This window comes from Xenopus laevis, chromosome 1S, assembly GCF_017654675.1.
Source record: "Xenopus laevis strain J_2021 chromosome 1S, Xenopus_laevis_v10.1, whole genome shotgun sequence".
Lineage (NCBI taxonomy): Eukaryota > Metazoa > Chordata > Amphibia > Anura > Pipidae > Xenopus > Xenopus laevis.
Window position 1 is genome coordinate 82641824 of NC_054372.1, and position 21811 is coordinate 82663634.

The window sequence follows — 21811 nt, forward strand, 5'->3', positions numbered from 1 at the left end:
TGGGCGTAGACTACCATCCTGTAGCACTCACCCCCATAATCATGAAGTGTTTTGAGAAGCTGGTCAAGAAACACATCAAAACCCTGTTGCCACCAGCACTGGACCCCCTACAATTTGCATACCGTCAAAATGGCTCAACAGATGATGCAATAGCCACCACCCTCCATCTGGCCCTATCTCATCAGGACAAAAAAGACACCTATGTTCGAAATGCTGTTCATAGACTTCAGTTCAGCATTCAACACTATCATTCCTCAGCATCTGATAGAAAAGCTGAGCCTGCTTGGACTGATCACCTCACCTGTGCAGTTGGGATTTGGACTTCCTGACCGACAGTCAGGATTGGAAACATCATCTCCAGAACCACCACACTGAGCACCGGAGCCCCTCAAGGCTGTGTGCTTAGTCCTCTACTGTTCACTCTGCTGACACATGACTTTGCAGCCACGCACCGCACAAATCACATCATAAAGTTTGCTGATGACACAACCGTGGTGGGTCTCATCAGCAATAATGACGAGTCACCATACAGAGAGGAGGTGCAGCAGTTAACAGACTGGTGCAGAGCCAACAACCTGTCTGTCAATGTAGACAAAACAAAGGAGATGGTTGTTGACTTTAGGAAGACTAGGAGTGACCACCTGCCACTGTACATCGATGGCTCTAATGTGGAGTTCGTCAAAAGCACCAAATTCCTTGATGTCCACCTGGCAGAGAACCTCAATTGGTCCCACAACACCAGCTACTTAGCCAAGAAAGCACAACAGCACCTCTACTTCCTGCGCAAGCTGAGGAAATCCCATCTCCCACCATCCTTACTCAAAACCTTCTACAGAGGGACTATCGAGAGCATCCTGAGCAGCTATATCACTGTCTGGGCTGGGAACTGACAATTGGATAGGGGCAAACACCATTGCCGCACTCGACAGGGAAACAGTAACCTGCTATGAAAACGCCTCCCACAGATCCGCTCTGGCTGCGGTGATTCACATGTGAAGAAACTTGATTGTATGTGAGGCGACAATGAAGCAGGATGTCGGGGAAACCAAACTTGTAGTAAAACTTAGAATCTTTATTAGTTCAGGTTAAAACACAATCTGAAACTGCGGCAGAGGAACCAGCTTAACGCGTTTCGTGACCAAAGTCACTTCATCAGAAACTGTGGCTAATCCAACACACCCCTCACACTGTTCACACTCCTGCCATCTGGGAAAAGGTACTGAAGCATTAGGGCCCTCACTACCAGACTGTGTAACAGTTTCTTCCCCCAAGCTATAAGGCTCCTGAATACTCAGGGACTGGACAGATTTCTCTCATACTCACACTCCATCTGACCTTATTGTATAAATAAATAGCTGTTGGATACAATTGTTCTCTATGAGCACATCTGCACTTTATCATGTTCTTTATCATGTTCTTACTACTATCATATCACAGTGATACACCCATCATGTCTGATGTTTAGGATTATTTACTTAACATATTACATCTGCTGAGTGTGCACTGTCTTGTCCTGTCCTTGCACTATGCTGTCCTGTCTTGCAGGAGTTGCATATTTTTGCACTTGCACTTTTTGTCTGGTACATCTATGGTTTGTGTAGCACCATGTCCTAGAGGAACGTTGTTTCGTTTCACTGTGTACTGTACAAACATATATGGATAAAATGACAGTAAACTCACTCTTGACTCTATTGTCCTTTATAGGTATTTAATGAAAGGCTCTCATTCAGCCCATGGGTATTTAAAGTGTTGAGTTAGATCCATCTGTGGATAAAAGTCTGTGGTCCAGATCACCTCTTCTAATTCCCAAGGATATTTTTTCCAAAACAGTTACAGTTAAGCCATCTAATTTGCCATTATGATGTTGATAGAAGTGTTTTCCTAGTGGGCTCACTTTTTTGGATTTATTTGTTTCCATTTCTATTGTGTCTAATTCAGATATCTACATCTTTGTCAGTGCTTTCTGAGTGTATTTGATACTTGTCAGATGTTCAGAAATTATTTTCTTTAATTTAAGGTTTTCTTTGTTTTGCCTATGTAATGCAAATTGCACGGACTGGTGATCATATAGATCACTCCTGCGGTGCAGCAATTACTCCACTGTCTAAGAACATGTTTTTTTCCAAATCTATCCAGCACCTCTTTAATATTACATATAAAAGGACAGATTTTACTTGGAAAAGTACCAAAGTCATGTGTTTGTGATTTATTTCTTCTGTTGCTGAAATGGCTACGTACCAGCATATCTTGTAAATTAGGGGCACGTCCTGACGTGATTTGTGGAAATGTTTGAATATAATCACATATTCCAGGATCTGTATGTAATATATGCCAATGTTTTTTCAGAATAATTCTGATCTCATCCCACTGATTACAGTATGTAGTAATGAATCTTACATTTTCAGAGCTTCTTTCATTTTACTTTGGACAGAGTTTGTGATCTTGGTGTTGTATCAGACCTCCTTTTTCCTACCCTAATTGATCTGTTGCTATATCCACTTTTTTTAATCTACTTGACAGTTCCTGTGCTCTTTTCTTAAAAGTTATATCATTGGAGCAATTTCTCCTCACTCTCGGGAACTCGCCAATCGGAATGGCCTTTTTGACATTAGTTGTGTGGTGACTAGAAAAATGCAGTGTGGACTTAGTGGCTGTTTCTTTTCTGAATATATCTGTTTGTAACAAACCATTTTCATCCTTGATTATAGTAATATCTAAAAAATCTATTTGATCTAAGTCTGCTACATATGTTAGTTTTAGATTTAGATCATTATCATTCAGAAACCCAAAAAACTGTTGTAAGGATTCAGCCGAACCCTCCCATATAATCAACAGATCATCAATGTAGCAATCCATTGATTTACTGTATATTACACGTCCATTGATCAGTTTTTCCAGAGAAGACATAGAACTGCTCCCAACATCCCAAAAATAAATTAGCATAAGCGGGTGCAAAAGGGGTCCCCTTAGCAGTCTACTTGTAGATCTGTCATTTATATGCCGAGGACTTCCCATACCAGTCAGTTGAACTGAAAAAGCTTCTTGGATGAGTAGTGAAACCTCTTCAATGATTACTCAGCAAGTCAAGTTGCTCTAAAATTACTTATTCTAGATATACCATGACCTGGATGAATGAAAATGTTCATAATCATGTAACTTTTAAGGTTTTCCTAACAAGCAGACAGCCTGTAATGGTTGCTTGAACCACCCTAAAAAAATATTAGGCTTCTAAATTAAATTCTTGTAAACATCCCCTCTGAATTGTGTCTGTATGTTACCCTCCCATTTAGACTGTAAGCCCTACGGGGTAGGGTCCTCTAGCCTTTTGTTTCCTTGACACTGAGCACTTAATCTGCATTGTAATTATATTTTATATTTATTTGAATTGTATTCTAATAATGCACTTATTGTTACTTTTTATTCCAATGACCCCTTGTTTGTTACTACTAATTTATTGTTTTGTTGTACAGTGCTTTGCCCTCAAGGAGCGCTTACAAATAAAAATATACATACATACATCTCTTGTAATGTAGTATCTAAAAATGCACCAATGCCGTAATACAGCACAAGCAATCATAAATTAAAATAGCTTTCAAACTCTACCGCTTGAATGGCAGATTACACAACACCCCAAACAATTGAACCAATAATATATAAAGAAAGCAAAATATAAAAGCAGAAGAAAGAAAAAAATAACTAAGAAAGTGGTTTGCTAAAATACTTTGACATAAGTTTAAATACATTTATTGCATATAGATTCCAATTAGGGATGAGCAAAATATTTCACTTTGTTTTGTTGCACAAAAAAGCCTCATTGAATTCAAAGTGTTTGGTAATTTTTGTGCTGTTTTGTGAAGTTTCGGCAAAGAGAAACAGGTCAGATTCGTCCATCACTGATTACGAAGGTAGGGATCACCATTTTAAAATAAGTAATTCCCCTATGACATACATGACTACATAACATTAAAACAATAAATGAATATGATCAATAAAATAAACAGTCACTAAATTAGTACTAGTTAAAAAGAGCCTGAACATTTTCCCAAATTACTACGGCCCTCTATGACTTACCTAAGGCAAAGGTGAACTATATGGGCTTTAGCTCAATAGAATTTCCAATCCAGAGAGGAACCAGGCAGGGGTGCCCATTGTCCCACTTATTATTTGCGATTGTGATTGAGCCATTGACACATTGGCCCTTCGCAATAATGACAAAATATTAGGCATCAAAGTGGGGCATAAAGAATACAAATGTGCCTTATACGCAGATGACATAGTTGTAACCTTAGCCAAGCCATTGACCTCATTGCCATATCTCTACGAAATGTTATCTACATTTGCCAAACTGTCAGGCCTGGAGGTAAATCCCACTAAATCTGAAGCCCTCAATATCAACCTACCAAACCATTACAAGATATTATTGGAGATTAATTTTGGATTCCACTGGCAGCCCAAAACAATTAAATATCTAGGTACAATATACCCACAGAATACATGACGTTAGCACAGGACAACTATACCAAAATAAGCCAAAGGGTACTTGCCATGATAAAATCCTGGGGTAAACTGAACCTGTCTTGGTTAGGTAGAGTACAGCTGGCCATAGATGTTGAGATTTTTAAAAGATCAGATCCTCATCGTGAGACCACGATCTTCTCGGAACGATCGTACAATCGTACGAATTTACCATCAACTAAAAAGACCAATTTGCCAGGAAAACAAAGGGGAGCTGCCTGCTTGGCTCTGCAAACATAGATAGATTGCACTGGGACCGACAAAGATTTTTTGACCTGGCTGATCAATTTCCTGACAGATGTCGCGGAAAAATCGTAAGATGTACGATCGTTCGAATCCCACTAACCGCACGATAATTTCGAAGGATTGATCGGACTTCCCTAAAATCGGTCGTTCGGCAAAAAGAATCATCGCATCTATGGGGAGCTTAACTGCACTAAAAATATCTGCTCTACCCCCGCTGCTATATTTATTTCACACTCTACCAACTTCTCCCCCTAGGGGTCTACTTGAAACCCTGCAGAAAGCATTTAACTGTTTTGTGTGGAATGGAAAGAGGGCCAGATTGAACTTTACTACGGCTTGCCGCAACCGTCATAAAGGTGGCTTAGGTATTCATAATTTAAAATGCTATTATCTATCGGCGCAGCTGACCCATCCAGTATCCTGGCACCAGGCTGAGGAAGCCCCACTTTGGGCCCAAACTGAACAAGATACTATGCCAGAAGTTAATATAAGAAACTTATTCTGGTCCACGAATCCTGCAATAAAAGCATATAGCAACCTGATAATAGCACATTCTATGAAAATTTGGTCCCAAGCAAAAGGATTATACCACCTAGTCTCCCGTCACAAACCAGCCCCTTGCTTACTTAATAATGAAGAATTTCCCCCTGGTATGTCGCCCCGAGCCTTCTCTTGGTGGAAACAGTCCCATTTAACCACTATTCATTCGATCACCCGAGCAAAAACAAAATGGTACTTTTTTACACATATGTTGGGACTGCCCAGTGGCAGTGCATTTCTGGATCAGAGTTTACTCTTTAATAGCCAGTGTAACAGGTCTCTCACTCAAAAAGAACCCTTTTGAAGCTCTTCTAGATAAGCATGTGCCCGGAGGCAACAAGTATCTCAGACGCTTGGTCACTTATATTTTTTCCGCAGCAAAACAGATGATAGCTAAAGCCTGGAAAACAACTACACTGGACATCCAATCAGTGAAAACCAGACTGGACAATCTGCTAATTATGGAAAGGCTTACAGTTTTGAAACTTTGAAAACAGACCAAAGCCTATAATAGAATTTGGAGCCCCTGGTTAAGCTACCATAATATCTCCCAAGGACTGCTTAAGTGAACTTAAGCACTTGATAATGCCAAGGACCAAAGCGACCTTACAGTTTGGAATTTGTATTATCAAAGTTTCTGATCAGCGTATATGCACTCCCATGATGTGTTTACCTTTTTTTCTTTTAATTTTAGTTAAGTTATTTACTTAAGCATGATGCTCTATTGCTTATTATTATTTGTGTAATGACAACAATTATTATTTGTGTAATGTACTGTACCAAAAAATAGCTTATACCCCAGGAACTGCCGGTAGGTACATTCAAATATTGTCATATGTTTAAACCACAAATAAAAAAATATGTATAAAAAAAGAGACTGAACATCATATAAAAGCTTATCAATAAATTATGAAAGAAATTATGAATTTAAAATCCATTAAGAATAAAAATCTAATTGTATGTAGCACATAAAAACTAGAGCAAGCAAAAAAAAAGAACAGTTTTTACTTAAATGTGCACAGTTAAAACATGTCCTACAGGTCACCCCACTAGGAAAACAATATGGTTAGGGTGTTACATTATCATTAATAAATTGTTAAGGCTAGGGCCAAGCGATTGCGGATTTCAGCCTGCAGAGAAATATTGAGGAAAACAGATCACTAGATCTTAAAATTACAAAAAAAAGCAGCAATCAACATGAATCTTATGTTTTATCACATTGTCTTAAAGATGTTTTTTTAAAAGTTGATTGTACAAGCAGGTTCAACACAACTGCAAAGAAAGTCTTAGGAAGAATACTTGCTGCCTGTATACTGAGCTCAAAGTCATGCTGTGATGATAGGAACTCACCCTGGTGGTCTAGTGGTGTGGCAGGGACCTGCACCATTATTGCTCCTTAGGGCGCGCGCGCCTGTCTTCCTTATAGACAGGGATGCCCTGGCGTGATGACATCAGCGCACAGAGGCGCGTAATGGCGGTGAAATTAAAACGGTAGAAAAAGGGATTTTAGCTTGCAGATCATTGCCCGAGTTTGTTCCTGGTGCTTTCTGAGCTTTTGCTAACCTGTTTTGAACCTGTTTGATTCCTGTTGTGACCCCTGCCTGGATTTTGACTATTCGGACCTTTGGATCCTGACCCTAGCCTGAATACCGACTACCTCTTCTGCTTTACCCTTCTGATTGACTTCCTGGTTTGACCCTTGCCTGCCTGACTACGTTTATTCTCTGCCTGCCCCGACCCGGCCTGATCTGACTACTCTATTGCCTAACATCTTGTATCGCGACCTTCGGCCTAAAAGACTCTAGCTAACAGTCGTGCCCCTCTGCCTATCCAGAACCTCTTGTTTAAATCCTGGTGGCATCCAAGCAGCTGAGGGCTCCTCCCGAGGCCAAAGGCAGTCACACTACAGGTGAAGCACGAGCCTAGACCAGGGTGCTTGGCATTTGTTCTGGTGTTGGGTGCCGACCGTGACATTATAACGGGCCCAAAAATGGACAAAGAAGGTCACGCCGCTGCTGCTCCTTTCACCACTGAAGCACTACTCACCACACTGTTACAGCGCCTGGAAGAATATGAGCAGAGGCAAGATTACCTGATGCAAGGTTTTCACAATTTGACCCGTCGACTGGATGCTTCTGTTCTGTCTCCAGCTCCAGTAGTCACCCCTCCTCTGGCCGCTTCTGTGGGTTCTCCTGCTTTGTTGGGTAATGTATCTAAAACCCACAAACCCAAGATTGTCTTCCCCGAAAAATTCAATCGGGACAGGTCTAAATTCTTTGTGTTCCAAGAGGCATGCAATTTATACCTCAGCTTTTTCCCCCACTCTTTCACTACTGGCGAAGTAAAATTGAGGTTCGTAATGACCCTATTACCCTCAGATTGCCCCTCTCAGATCCTGCCAGTTTTTCCCTTGATACATTCTTTAAAACCATGGCTGTACTTTATGATGACCCAGATTGTGCATCTTCTGCCGACTCCGTGAATCATAAATTGTGCAATGGGGAAACGGGATGCAGAGGTGTATTGCACCGAATTCCGCCGGTGGAAAGTGGAAACTGGGTGGAACGATATGGCGCCAGTTCCATATTGGGCTTTCTGATTCAGTCAAAGACAGCCTAGTTAACTACCCTCTATCTACTAATCTTGATGACCTCATGTCTCTTGCCATCCAAGTAGATAGAAGACAGAGGGAGAGAAGAGGTGAGAAGGGTACTTCCTCTCATTTTGGTGTTACCAATGTTAAATCTTTTTATGTCAAATCTCCTAATCCCTCTGTGCCTTTACCTCAAGAAGAACCCATGCAACTGGGCATATCCCATCTATCGCCTGAGGAAAAGGCCCGCAGGCGAAATTTGGGTCTTTGCATTTACTATGGAGAGAAGTTTCCTCTCCCCAGTCTACCTCTAGGATTATGTTACCGGTTAAGTTAACCTGGCCTACGGGCTCTGTCAAAGTTTCCGCATTTGTGGATTCAGGGGCAGAGGGGAACTTCTTGGATACTGCCTTCGCAGTAAGGTTTAATATTCCCTTAACCCCTTTAAGTCCTCCCATGAGAAAATAAGCGGTGGACAAAAAACCCTTAGGGTCATGTTTAGTAACCAAGAAAACTGAAGTCTTAACTATGTGTACAAACAAACTACACTGCGAGGAAGTAACCTTTTATATTATTAAGGGTGCTTCTTCTCCTTTAATATTGGGGTTACCCTGGCTCCAGACTCATAACCCTCATATTGATTGGGTAACTGGGGAGTTTCTCCATGGGGTTCTAAATGTGGTGGTTCTTGTGTTCCTCAAGTGGTGGCTACTACCTCTTTAGAAGGGTTACCTGCAGCTTACGCTGAATTTGCTGATGTTTTTTTCTAAAAAAGCTGCAGAAACCTTACCCCCACACAGACAGTATGGCTGTCCAATTAACCTTGTCCCAGGTTCTTCTCCTGCTCGTGGTAGAACTTACCCTCTCTACTTACCCAAAGCCCAGGCAATGAGGGAGTATATCCAGGAAAACCTTGAGAGAGGTTTCATCAGACCCTCTAGTTCCCCTGCTGGCGCGGGTTTCTTTTTTTTTTGGGAAAAAAGATGGTGGTCTTCGCCCTTGTATAGACTACGGGGGTCTTAATAAGATTACCATAAAATTCGTTAGCCCCTTCCTTTGATTTCTGAATTGTTCGATCGAGTTAGAGATGCAAAGATTTATTCTAAACTACAAATATCTGGTAATGCCGTTTGGTCTTTGTAACGCCCCCGCAGTGTTCCAGGAATTTGTTAATGATATCTTCCGGGACCTGTTGGGGATATTCGTAGTGGTCTATCTAGATGACATTCTAATTTTTTCTTTATATGATCATCGTAAACATGTTCTGGAAGTTTTGCTTAGGTTAAGGAGAAATAACCTCTTTGCAAAACTTGAAAAGTGCACCTTCGAGGTTTCTTCTGTTAGTTTTTGGGGTTCAATATCTCCAGCAAGGGTCTGGAAATGGACCCTGTGAAAGTTAGGGCCGTAATTGAATTGGCTCAGCCTCTTTCTTTACGTGCTACCAAGAGGTTCTTGGGTTTTGCCAACTACTATCGGCAATTTATAAAGAATTTTTCCCTGATAGTAGCCTCAATCACTGACTTAATAAAAAAAGGTGCAAATCCTAGCATGTGGCCCCCTGAGGCTATTCAAGCCTTTGAATTCCTCAAGAAGGAATTTGTGTCTGCCCCCATTCTTCGTCATCCTGACACCATTCTTCCTTTCATTATAGAGGTTGGGGTAGGGGCAGTCCTTTCTCAAAGGCATCTGATAACCAACAAAGTGCACCCCTGTCCATTCTTCTCTAAGAAATTTTAGCCTGTGGAGGCTAACTATGATAATTGGAAATAGAGAACTGTTGGCTATCAAATGGGCCTTTGAGGAATGGCGCCACCTGTTGGAGGGGGCTAAGCATGTGATAACGGTCTTTACTGACCACAAAAACTTTCTATATATTGAGTCTGCCAAATGGTTGAACCCTAGGCAGGCCGGATGGGCTCTGTTTTTTTACACACTTTAACTTTTCCCTTACTTACAGGCCAGGTTCCAAGAACCCTAAGGCAGATGCACTCTCCCGGAGTTTTGAATCCAACTCGTCTGACTCTAGTGAGTGCATCCCCATCATCCCTAGTGAATTATTTGTGGCAGCTCTGGGATCAGACAATGCCACATAATTATCCTCAGCTCAGGCTTCTGCCCCTGTAGAAACTCCCTCTGGCAGGTTATTTGTACCTGAGGATCTCAGGGAACAGGTTTTGGGTGAAGCCCACAATTCCAAAATGGCAGGACAGCCAGGCATCTCCAAAACGGTGTCTCTTTTGTCTCGTAATGTTTGGTGGCCTTCCAAGCAGGACATTAAAAATGTTGTCAATTCTTGCCCTGTCTGTCAGAGGTCTAAATCCTCTAGGAATTTTGTCACAAGGTTTGTTGAGGCCACTGCCTATCCCTGATAAACCCTGGTCCCATCTTTCTATGGATTTCATTGTCGATCTTCCCCCTTCTCGGGGAAAACTGTGATTTGGGTGGTGATGGATAGTTTCAGCAAAATGAGCCACTTCATTTCCCTCCCACACCTCCCTTTTGCCAAAACTTTAGCTGAGTTATTCATTTCTAATATTTTTAAGTTACATGGTTTTCCAGTCAATATTGTTTCCGATAGAGGGGTACAGTTTGTTTCGAAATGTTGTCGAGCATTCTGCTCTCTGGTGGGGATTGAGTTGTCTTTTTCCACCACATATCACCCTCAAACCAATGGTCAAACCGAAAGGGTTAACCAGTCCCTTGAACAATTTTTGAGGTGTTACGTGTCTGACAACCAGTCCTCATGGGCCGAACTATTACCCTGGGCAGAATTTGCTTACAATAATGCTACTCATTCTTCAACTGGTGAATCCCCATTCTTTATTGTTAATGGTTTACATCCGAAAGCATTTTCTTTTTCTGGTTCATTGTCTCCTGTACCTTCTGTTAATTCTTCTATCAAACAGTTTGCAAAAATTTGGTCTGAGGTGCACGACTCTCTTTCTGCAGCTTCAGCAGCTCAGAAAAAAAGCAGCCAATAGGTCTCGTAGAGAGGAACCCAAATAGCAGGTAGGAGACTCTGTATGGTTGTCTACAAAAAAATATTAAGTTAAAGGTTCCTTCTCTCAAGTTGGGGCCCAGGTTTATAGGTCCCATCACTGAAATAATGAATCTCTCATCTGTTCTAGTCAAACTCCCTGATAATTTTCCATGTTTCCCTCCTGAAACCTGCCACACAGGTACGCCAACAACCCTTCCCTCCCCCAGTATTAGTTGAGGGTCAGCATGAATTCATTGTTCAAGAACTCCTCAATTCTTGCTTAGTGCGGGGTAAGTTGCAATACCTTGTGAAATGGAAGGGCTACAGTCCTGAGGAAAACTCTTGGGTTCCTGTTGGTGATATTAGGGCTGATCGTCTCAGGAAGCAATTTCATTCTAAGTTTCCTGAGAGATCTGGGGTTCCAGTGGCCCCCCCTAGAGAGGGGGGTAATGTGATGATAGGAACTCACCCTGGTGGTCTAGGGGTGCGGCGGGGATGCCTGCCGTGCCGCTCTTCTTCCTGCACCATTGCTGCTCCTTAGGGCGCGCGCCCTCGTCTCGTCTGCCTCTGCGCGCTGATCACGTCAAAGCACAGAGGCGCGCAATGGCACAAAATTCAAACGGTACAAAAGGGATTTTAGCTTGCAGATCTTTGCCCGTTATAGGAGTTTGTTCCTGGTGCTTTATGAGCTTTTGCTAACCTGTTTTGAATCTGTTTGATTCCTGTTGGGACCCCTGCCTGGCTTTTGACTATTTGAACTCTGGATCTTGACCCTTGCCTGAATACCGACTACCTCTTCTGCTTAACCCTTCTGATTGACTTCCTGGTTTGACCCTTGCCTGCCTGACTACGTTTATTCTCTGCCTGCCCCGACCTGGCCTGATCTGACTACTCTATTGTCTTGTACCGCGACCTTCGGCCTAAAAGACTCTGCATTTGTTCTGGTGTTGGGTGCCGACCATGACATTATAACGGGTCCAAAAATGGATGAAGAAGGTCACGCCGCTGCTGCTGCTGCTCCTTCCACCGCTGAAGCACTACTCACCACTCTGTTACAGTGCCTGGAAGAACATAAGCAGAGGCAAGATTACCTGATGCAAGGTTTTCACAATTTGACCCGTCGACTGGATGTCATGCCCCTCTACCTATCCAGAACCTCTAGCCTTGCACCTCTCATTTAAGTCCTGGTGGCATCCAAGTAGCTGAGGGCTCCTCACTACAGGTGAAGCACGAGCCGAGACCAGGGTGCTTGGCATTTGTTCTGGTGTTGGGTGCCGACCGTGACACATGCCAATTGCATCACAATCACTTAATCATGTACCATTTCCCATTTATTAAAACGTTTTTTCACATTCGCAAAAAACTATGATTCAAAAGGTTATTGCTCCCGAAAACCAGCATTAGTTCATTAAGTCACATAGCTCGATATTTCAGCTTGAGGCACCTTAGTATCAAAATGCCTATATTTACTTTGTATACACAGTTTTTAAGTATATTAATAGTAAAAACATGTGGGTTGAGAGTGTTGCTCCTTTAAATAATGGTACCAACCAGTATGGTTGTGACAGAAAAGGTAGTCCTAGTAGATAATAAACTTGATTGTAGCAATAAATGCCAGGCAGCAGCATCAAGGGCAAGGTATTGAGCTGTATTAAAAGGGACATAGATTCAAGGGAGGAGGGGGTTATTCTTCTACTGTACAGAGCACTGGTAAGGCCCTATCTAGAATATGCCATACAGTCTCCAGCGCTCAAATAGGACATTACTGAATTTTAGAGGGTGCAGAGAATTCAACTAAGCTGGTGAAAGGTATCGAAAATCTTAGCTATGTGGGAAGACTGGCCAAGTTGGGGTTGTTCATGCTGGAGAAGAGGCGCTTAAGGGGTGATGTGATAACTACTGTATATATAAATATATAAGGGGATCATATAATATTCTCTCTGATGCTTTATTTACCAGTAGGTCTTTCCAACTGACACAAGGTCACCCATTCCGATTAGAAGAAAAGGTTCCGGCTAAATATCCGGAAGGGTTTTTTTTACAGTGAGAGCTGTGAAGATTTGGAATTCTCTGCCTGAAGCAGTCGTACAGGCTGACATACATTAGATGCTAATAAACATTAGATAGCTTTTTGAAGGGGTTAGAGGGTTATGGAAGATCAGGGCCGGAATTAGGGGTAGGCAGAAGAAGCATGTGCCTAGGGCGCAAAGGTGGAGGGGTGCCAGGCACCGTACCTCTTCTGCCGCCTTGCCTCTAGTTCAGACTCTTGTTTCCCTACCTGTGGCATCAATCCCTACCTTTGGGACGCGTACCTCTGTGCGCACAACTTGTGTGCTTGTCCACGCACAGGTCACAGGCACGCACATCAGAAGGCCCCGCACTGTGGAAGATAGAACATAGTACAGGTTGATCCAGGGACAGGCCCAGATTTGCAGTGAGGCCATAAAGGTCCGGGCCTAGGCCAACATTAATTAAGGGGCAGCATGCTGCCCACCCGCAGGGGTAGTTGGGTCCATTTGGGAGCACTAAGCGCTAGATGCTTAGTGTTCCAGTACGAAAGGATGCGCACAATTCTGTGGGAGAGAGGGGTGCTGGAGGACGCTGGCCTACAGGTGCCCTCGGGAGAAATCCGCTCCTGTCCAGGGACTAGTCTGATTGCCAACTTGGAGGCATATTCACTAAAGGTGAAATTCACTACGCTAATTCACTAAAATGCAAAGTTGCGGTCAGCAGCTGAACACTGGGGAAGTTTTGCTAGCATTAATCCATCAGCGCAAGCATTTCTTAGAGATCTTTCGATAGCGTTCAATTCTGCCTAGCGAAACTTCGTTAGTACTCTTACGCTTAGATCAATTTGAATAGGGCGGGTACATATAGGTCGTATAGACAGGTTTATTAGAGATGCTGGTTAAAATGCTTAAAGTGGCTACTTAGTATTACAGTAAATTTCCAAGGAAGCAAAATAAAGACTAAAGAGATCCTCTAATGCCCTAGACATGAGCCCACCCTAAAACAAATGTGGAATGCCCCTCACGACTGTTAGCAAATTGGTGATGTTCCTGCGGATGAGATTTCGCCCTTTAGTAAATCTGCCCCTTAGAGTCAGGAAGGACCCTCTCCCCCCATTTGAGGCATATTGGAGTGGTTTTGAATGGGGTTTTTTTGCCTTCCTCTGGATCTAGCAGTTTGGCAGGTTATATATAGACTAAAAAGTTTGAACTTGATGGACGTGTCTTTTTTTCAACCTAATTTACTATGTTAATCTGGGATTGTTTCAAGGAAAAATGCTAGTGGATGGAGATTTGCAAATAGGGGGGCAGATCAGGATGTGCATGATGTGCATGAATGGGGGGCTGGGTGCAAGCGACTTGCTATGTTAATCCGTGATTGTTTCAAGGATACATGCTAGTGGATGGAGATGTGCAAATAGGGGGGCAGGTCAGGATGTGCATGATGTGCATGAATGGGGGGCTGGGTGCAAGTGGGTCTGTGGGGTGCACCCATGGGGGGTTTAGTGTGCAAGGGGGGACAGGGTGTGTATGGCCCAGGGGCACACCAAGTTTAAATATGGCACTGAGCAGAAAGACATACAGTACAGTATGTAACCATTCTCGATTTGTTAGAATGTGTACTTTCCAAATATATAGCTTTTTTTTGTGGAAAATGTTATATACGGGCCTCTTACAACACCAGTCAAGAACACTATAATATTTTCATTTTAGGGCCTCTGCATGATACATATTTTTGCAATACACAATGCATATCGGGTATTAAACATTTCAGAAGACCCAGGCACACAATTGAAAATAATTTAAGGACTTAAAGATCACTATTTTTTACAGGCACACCTAGTTTATAAGACACCTTTACCATTCAAGGCAAAAAAATTTTGAAAAGCAAAACAATTTTTTACGAAGACAATTTAAAGGGGTTATTCATTTGTTATTATTTGTATTTTTTTTTGCTCTGGAGCTCTCCAGCTTGGAATTTTAGCAGCTATCTGGTTGCTAGGGTCAAATGACTTTATCAACCAGGGAGTTGTTTGACTGAGAGCCATATGAATAGACGAGAACCAGAATAGAAAGATAAGTATATAAAAAAAATTGTAGCCATCCATTTGATTGCTGGATAGAGTCAGGCAAAGAAGGCAAAGAATTGAAAAACTATAAAAAATGAAGATCAATTGAAATGTTGCTTATAATTTCTATAACATACTTAAGGGTGATCTACCACTGTAACTATGGACACACACTTACTATGATTATAATATCTATTTTGAAAATTGATCGCTTAGGACTATCATTGTAAGTACTATAGGTACAAATACTGGTGGTTATAGTGCCATGCTCCAGATTATGCATTATTTATGCATTTTAAATGCTTTATGATTTGTCATTTGATATCTTTACCTATTTAAAATTTTATAATGCCAGCCAAGGTCATATACTGTACACTATTTTACTTGAAAGTCTCTACATGCTTTGGTAATCCTATGCATGTTGGATATGAAACAGTTTCAAAGACACCAGACATTTATATTTTCTATGTTAGAACTATGTTCTGTTAAATACGATAAGATATTGTAAGATGACATCTTTGAGGTATGTTTAAGAAATTTTATAAGCATTATTAAATTTGCTTTAAATAATAGTCTGGTAGTATTGAGTAGAAAATGTTTTTCCATTTTTAATTCACTAGAAAACATTTTTTAGAATTAATACCAGTGCTTATGTATACCAGAACCGTGGGTAATCTTATACATATTGGTCATCAATCTGTTAAGAAGACCCTGGTATTAATATTTATGATGTGTTATCACTGATGTGAGTCCCAATTTGTTAGGCATGCCCCAGTGACATGATGCATGATTTTATTTTGTCAAAGCTTAAGCTAAATAAGGCAACTTGTCATTAAGAACAAATAAACTTGGGGGCGGAGCCAAACCTTACATGTGAGCGGTAGCTTTGTCCCGGAGCTCTTCATTCCCTAGCCCACAAAGGTGAACAAATAGAGCAAACCCCGACGCAACTCAGCATACCTTCTACAGCTATATACCCCGAGAGACAGACAGGGCCCCAAAAACCCGGCGAAAAAAGACTTCAAGAAGGTGTCGGAGTTCTTTGCAGAACGAAATACCAGGCAGTCAGGCACATTCTTGGATCACCACGCAGATGCTAACGTGGACTCCGGACCGGCAGCCTCCCCGATCACATCGGCTGAAATTAAAAGCATGCTTACGGAACTCAGAACCACACTCCAGCATGACTTTAAGCTTTTTTCCGCCGAAATAAAAAGGGAGGTGAGAGACCTCGTGTAACGCACCGACCATTTGGAACGCAAAATGGCTGAATTCACAACAGCTCACAATGCAGTTGCCAAAACGCAGCAAACTATGGAGAAGGAAGTGGCACGACTCACCGATAAGGTGGCAGAAATTGAAGATAGGTCTTGGCGCTGCAACATCAGAATAAGAGGCATTCCGGAAGATATTAAACCGGAGGCGCTTGAGGCCTACTTTATGGATCTCTATTACCAGAGGCTTCCCCAATTGACCTTACCATCGTCCGCATCCACCGGGTCCCTAAGCCTAGGACAGCGCCTGAAGCAGTTCCCAGAGATGTCCTCACCAAGCTGCATTTCTTAAAAACAAAAGAACAGTTCCTGATGCTGGCTAGGAAGCGGGAAAATTGGCCCGATAAATATAAAACACTGGAACTTTTTACTGATCTCTCTATGGCTACCCTAGCCAAACGGAGAACTTTCCTTGAAACCACGAGAACACTACGAGAACATAAAATTCCATACAGATGGGCCTACCCTACGAAACAAAATGGAGCCTCCTATACATTTGCTTCACCAGATGAAGCTAAGAAAATTACCTACAAATGGATCCACAAAGAGCCAAATATGGAGGACAAGTCGGAAACCTCCAATCGAGCCGGATCCCCTTCTCCTCCGACACGTCAAGACGCAGACTGGGACACCGCTTAGGCCCTGATGTTCCCCATTTTCAACAAAATCGTCCTATTATTAGATGCTGAGAAGCCTAAGGGGCACGACTAACCCCAAGTTTTGGCTGGGGAGCAACATCAACATCAGATTTCTCCTACCCCCCCCCCCACTATTCCTGTTGACATACAGGAACCTAAGCAGCGATGACAACACAGCAACCGCTGCCGTTACTGGACACTATTCCTCCAGTTGAGGAACACCAGTTTGCTATTTCAGGTTATTTTAAGGTTATGTTTATATTACACTGTTATGCTCTATATACACGATACGACACTCCAGGTAAGACCTGGATATCCAATTCTGTTGCACCAGCTTTACGTCCCCCAAATATCGCAAACCTATTATGGATAGGTAGTAATGCTTGTTTTAATATGAATGATAATGGTACTTTTTCACACACATGATGTAAGGGGCCTTTATACCCCTCAAAAACGTAATCTAATGTTGAAAGAAGCGAGCAGATTGCAGGCTGGTGTACTGTTCATTCAAGAAACCCACTTTACTAGCCTTAACCCACCCAAATTCTACTCTAGAAACTATCCACATAATTTTCACTCACGTGCCACTACTTAATCTAAAGGAGTCTCTATGTTTTTCTCCAAACATGTCACCTTAGATGTACATGAACATTTATCAGACAAAGGAGGCAGATATCAGGTAGTGATCTGCTCGCTTAATAGACAATTGTATACCCTGGTAAACCTATATGCTCCCAATGAAGACAATCAAGACAAGTTTGTACGTAAAATGTTAAATATGGTTCACGAAATGAAGAGGGGACGCCTTGTGGTAGCCGGGAGATTTTAACATGGCACTAAACCAATCACTTGATACCCAGAGACCCTTAGGGAAATCCTCCCCTCCAACCACTTTACGAACAGCATATAAAATGGAAGAATTTATCTCTGAGAATGCATTAATAGATACTTGGAGGGCCTAAAACCATAATGCTAGGGAATATACGTATTACTCCCCGAGAAATTACTCCTACTTCTAGCTGACTCCTGATTCTAGCTGATTCCCAAACCACTAGCGCATTGACAAATGCGTTTATTACAACACGTTCATGGTCAGACCATGCACCTGTCATTGCAGATTTTAAGTCACAACAGGATCAGGTACAGTCCAGAGTCTGGAGGATCAATGATTCTCTACTAGTCAACTTAGATCACAAACAAACAATAACAGATCACTTGGTAAAGTATTTTAAAATTAATGAAGCCCCGGAAATATCTCCACAAACAGTGTGGCTGGCCCACGAAGCAGTAATCAGGGGTGAACTAATCAATTTGAACAAACAAGTGAAATGAACTAGGGAAGCCCAACAAGAAATGCTATAAAAATAACTAAAACAAATAGAAAACTCCCAACTTTCAACATCCTCCCCCGACATGCAGAAAAATTTACAAAAACAGGCAGAAGACATTAGGACACAACTCAGCAAGGTTCAGTTAGCCTGAATGGAATATAGGCTAAAACTATTAAAACTAAAATAATACACCACAGGAAACAAATCAAATAAAATGTTAGCACATAGACTCAAAAACATGCAAGCTCAAACTAGAATCAAATCTATTAATCATAAAGGAAACCTTCTAACTAGATCGAAAGAAATAGCAGAATACTTTGTAGAATATTATATAGGGCTTTATAATTTGACCCAAAAGTCCCAAGAACATAACCCCACACAACAGGAGATTGACTCTTTCTTAGATTCAGTTCATCTACCCTCTCTAACCAGACAGCAGCTAGAGACTCTCAATGATCCATTTACAGAGGAGGAAGTAGCAGCTACCATCAAAACCTTAAAAAACGGCAAGTCTCCTGGTCCAGATAGATATTGTAACGATTATTATAAAGTATTCGCACATATTTTAGTGCCCAAACTTACTAAACTTTTTAACTACTGGGTAGAGACCAACACCATAAGCCAGGAATCTCTTGCAGCACATATAATCACCATTCCAAAGACGGGAAAAGCCCCAGATAACTGTACTAACTACAGACCAATTGCACTTTTAAATACCGACATTAAAATATACGCCAAAATTCTAGCATTGAGACTAGCCCCGCTGCTCCCAGATTTAATTAATAATGATCAAGTTGGATTTATACTTGGTAGACAAGCCCCAGATAACACTAGGAAATGACTACATCTAATTCATATTGCTGAAAAGGAGTAATCCCATTTCCTGGCCCTATCGCTGGATGCGGAGAAGGCATTTGACAGGGTGAACTGGTCTTATATGCAAGAAGTCCTAGAAAAAGTGGGACTTCAAGGCAATGCTGCTTTTGTATACTAAGCCTTCTGCTAAAGTAAGAATTCCGGGTGCCCTGTCAAATTCCTTCGACATAACTAACGGAACAAGGCAGGGGTGCCCTTTGTCGCCCCTTATATTTGCCTTAATAGTAGAACATCTTGCAGAGAAAATCCGAGTACACCCAGGAATAGAGGGACTAAAAGTAACTGCTGATCACCACAAGATAGGACTATTTGCGGAAGAACAAATAAACTTGTCTTTAAAACAATAGACATAATGTACAATTCTCAGCAGTCTTCTATACTTTACATAATATTCTAATTATCCATATAATAATATAGTACGTTACCTACTGTTGTCACTGCATACTGGGTAAGATTTTTACGTTGAAGTGGTGTACAGGCTCTCCATGTGGATGTTTTAGGCAAAAACATAAATAAATCTTGTTGATCTTTTTCATGCTTTCCTCCTAAGACATATAATGTATCAAATTTTCTGCTGGTAGACATAGTTTCATCTATGGTAGTCCATGTCTTGGGGGGTTTGGCATTCAAGTTTTTCAGAAGTCTACTATATGTATCCTGCAGTCCTCCCCTTTGACTTCTTTTTACTAAGATATCAAGAAAGGTGAGACTAAGAAAACAAAGTCTCACTTGTGCTATTAGATCTTCAAAGTCCTTTTCTCTAACTGGGTCTTCCATGACCCATTTCATGACGGCATCAAAAACAGTGTCTTCAGCAGGAACATATAAATCACTATTTTGCAAAAGTTTAAAAAGACTTTCCTTGTCAAGTTGAATAAATTCCTCTGCATTGTTATACAACTCTGAGAAGTGGGTAAGGGCCACATTTAAAGCAGAAGAATACAGTTCAGAACAGTTATACTGTTGAGAATAGGTCATCATTCCCAGACAGTTTGACACCCGTAATTCATTAGCTAAAAAGCCAGCACATCTCATCTTAGCCTTTTGCAAGTCCAAAAAATCTGCTGTTTCTAGAAGAGCTGTAACATTAATTATATTCATTTTGATTGTTCCATTGTTCATAAAATCAAGCAGGGCCTGGAAGCACCATTCATTTACCCCTTCAAGATGAATTTTACGGTGAGTACTTTCCTTGAATCCACCATAAAACAAGACATCAAAAAATCTACTTTGGGAAGCTAGGAGAGACCTGTTCACATTGAACAGCTGATTTCCAACCTCAAGAACAGTGTCATTCAATGGATCCATAGGTGTTGATATCAAAAATCTTTCAGCAAATCTTTACCCAATTGGATATTCATCTAGAAAATGAAAATATGTTCTTGAGAATCACTAATACATAATATAAATTTAAAGTAAAAACAATGACCATCAAAATACTCCAGAAAAATAACACAAACAAGCAGAATTGTAAAGCTAAGAGACTACTTGATTATCTGTCTTTGAGTCCGATTTTCACACTTCACTTACGGCGTAAAATCAATGCATGCGGTCCTTAATTTTCTTTGCCATCATTTACTTCCAGTTCTGCCTTAAGAAGCAGCTAAAAACTTTCTGAATGTTAACATTACAAGTTAATTCTGCTGTTGTGGCGCTCAATTTATAATGCAGTCCTTGTGGAGTTTGGTTTGCATTCTGAATACTCAGCTGTTCCAAAAATAGCTGTCTACGTTTTTTTTTTAACCTCTGTGCTTGTCCTTCATTCAGTAACAGGGATTTCCCTTGCTGAAGCTGTAAACAGACTTTAGGTGCTGAAGAGGAAATCTGGATTACAGCATTAAAATACTATAAAGCTGTATGTGCCACACAAGATTGAAATTTAGCACAAATATTCATTTAAATGTAGCAGCGCTACATTAATTTGTTGTGAGATTACTGATTGCAACTGCCTAACTAGAGGCCAACAAGCCCAAGTGCAAAACTTGTATATGGCCTCCTTACCTCATCCACACCCCCACCTCCCTTAGGTAGGGCCCTTATCAGAAAACATGGCTCCCAATATGACAACATTTTCTGGGGCCCAATATGACAACATTTTCTTGGGCCCCCCCTACACCACCAACCCTGTCCCAGACTCCTCAAACCACAGTAAAAAATGTAAACCAAAGTAAAAGTAAAACCAAACTAAAACATGAATGCTAAAACCCATTGGTAGCCAAGGTTCCCCCTAAAATTGGTGGTCAGGGTCCTCCATAAACATTAAATAAATGTTTGGTCAATGTAATGGGTGATCAGTTAAAAAAATCAATTGGTGGCCAGGCCCCCCCCTTAAAAGTTAAAAGGGGACCCACCATACCCACCATAAAACTTAGAAAAAGCTTCACTGGCGGCCAGGGCCCCCCATAGAACTTGAAAAAAGTTTCACTGGTGGCCAAGAACCCCCCCCCACAAGATATAAAAACCCATTGGTGGCCAGGGATCCCCCTACAAGTTAAAAAAAAACTATTGGATGGTCAGGGCCACCATAAACATTAAATAAACTTCATTGGTGGCCTGTGACCCCCTACAAGTTTTTAAAACCCATTGGTGGTGAGCCCCCCCCACAAGTTAAAAAAAACATTGGTGGTCAGGGGCCCCCTTTACAAGTAAAACAAAAGCATTGGTGGTCAGGGGCCCCACAGAAAATTTTATAAAAACATTAGTGGCCATGGCCCCCCTAATGTATAAAAAATTGGTGGTC

At 41.5% G+C, this 21811-nt stretch overlaps 1 protein-coding gene across 1 annotated transcript in view; it reads right to left on the reverse strand.

Moving 5' to 3' along the window:
* Nucleotides 1-21525, reverse strand: part of LOC108706792 (kelch-like protein 23) — a 44570-nt gene extending 23045 nt beyond the window's left edge. The window contains exons 1-2 of the mRNA XM_041579838.1: nt 20602-21525; nt 19497-20432 (exon numbers count right to left, since the gene is read on the reverse strand). Coding sequence (XP_041435772.1) covers nt 19497-20379 — 883 coding nt within the window. The 5' untranslated portion in view covers nt 20380-20432; nt 20602-21525. The remainder of the gene's footprint in view (nt 1-19496; nt 20433-20601) is intronic.
* Nucleotides 21526-21811: the final 286 nt, after the last annotated feature.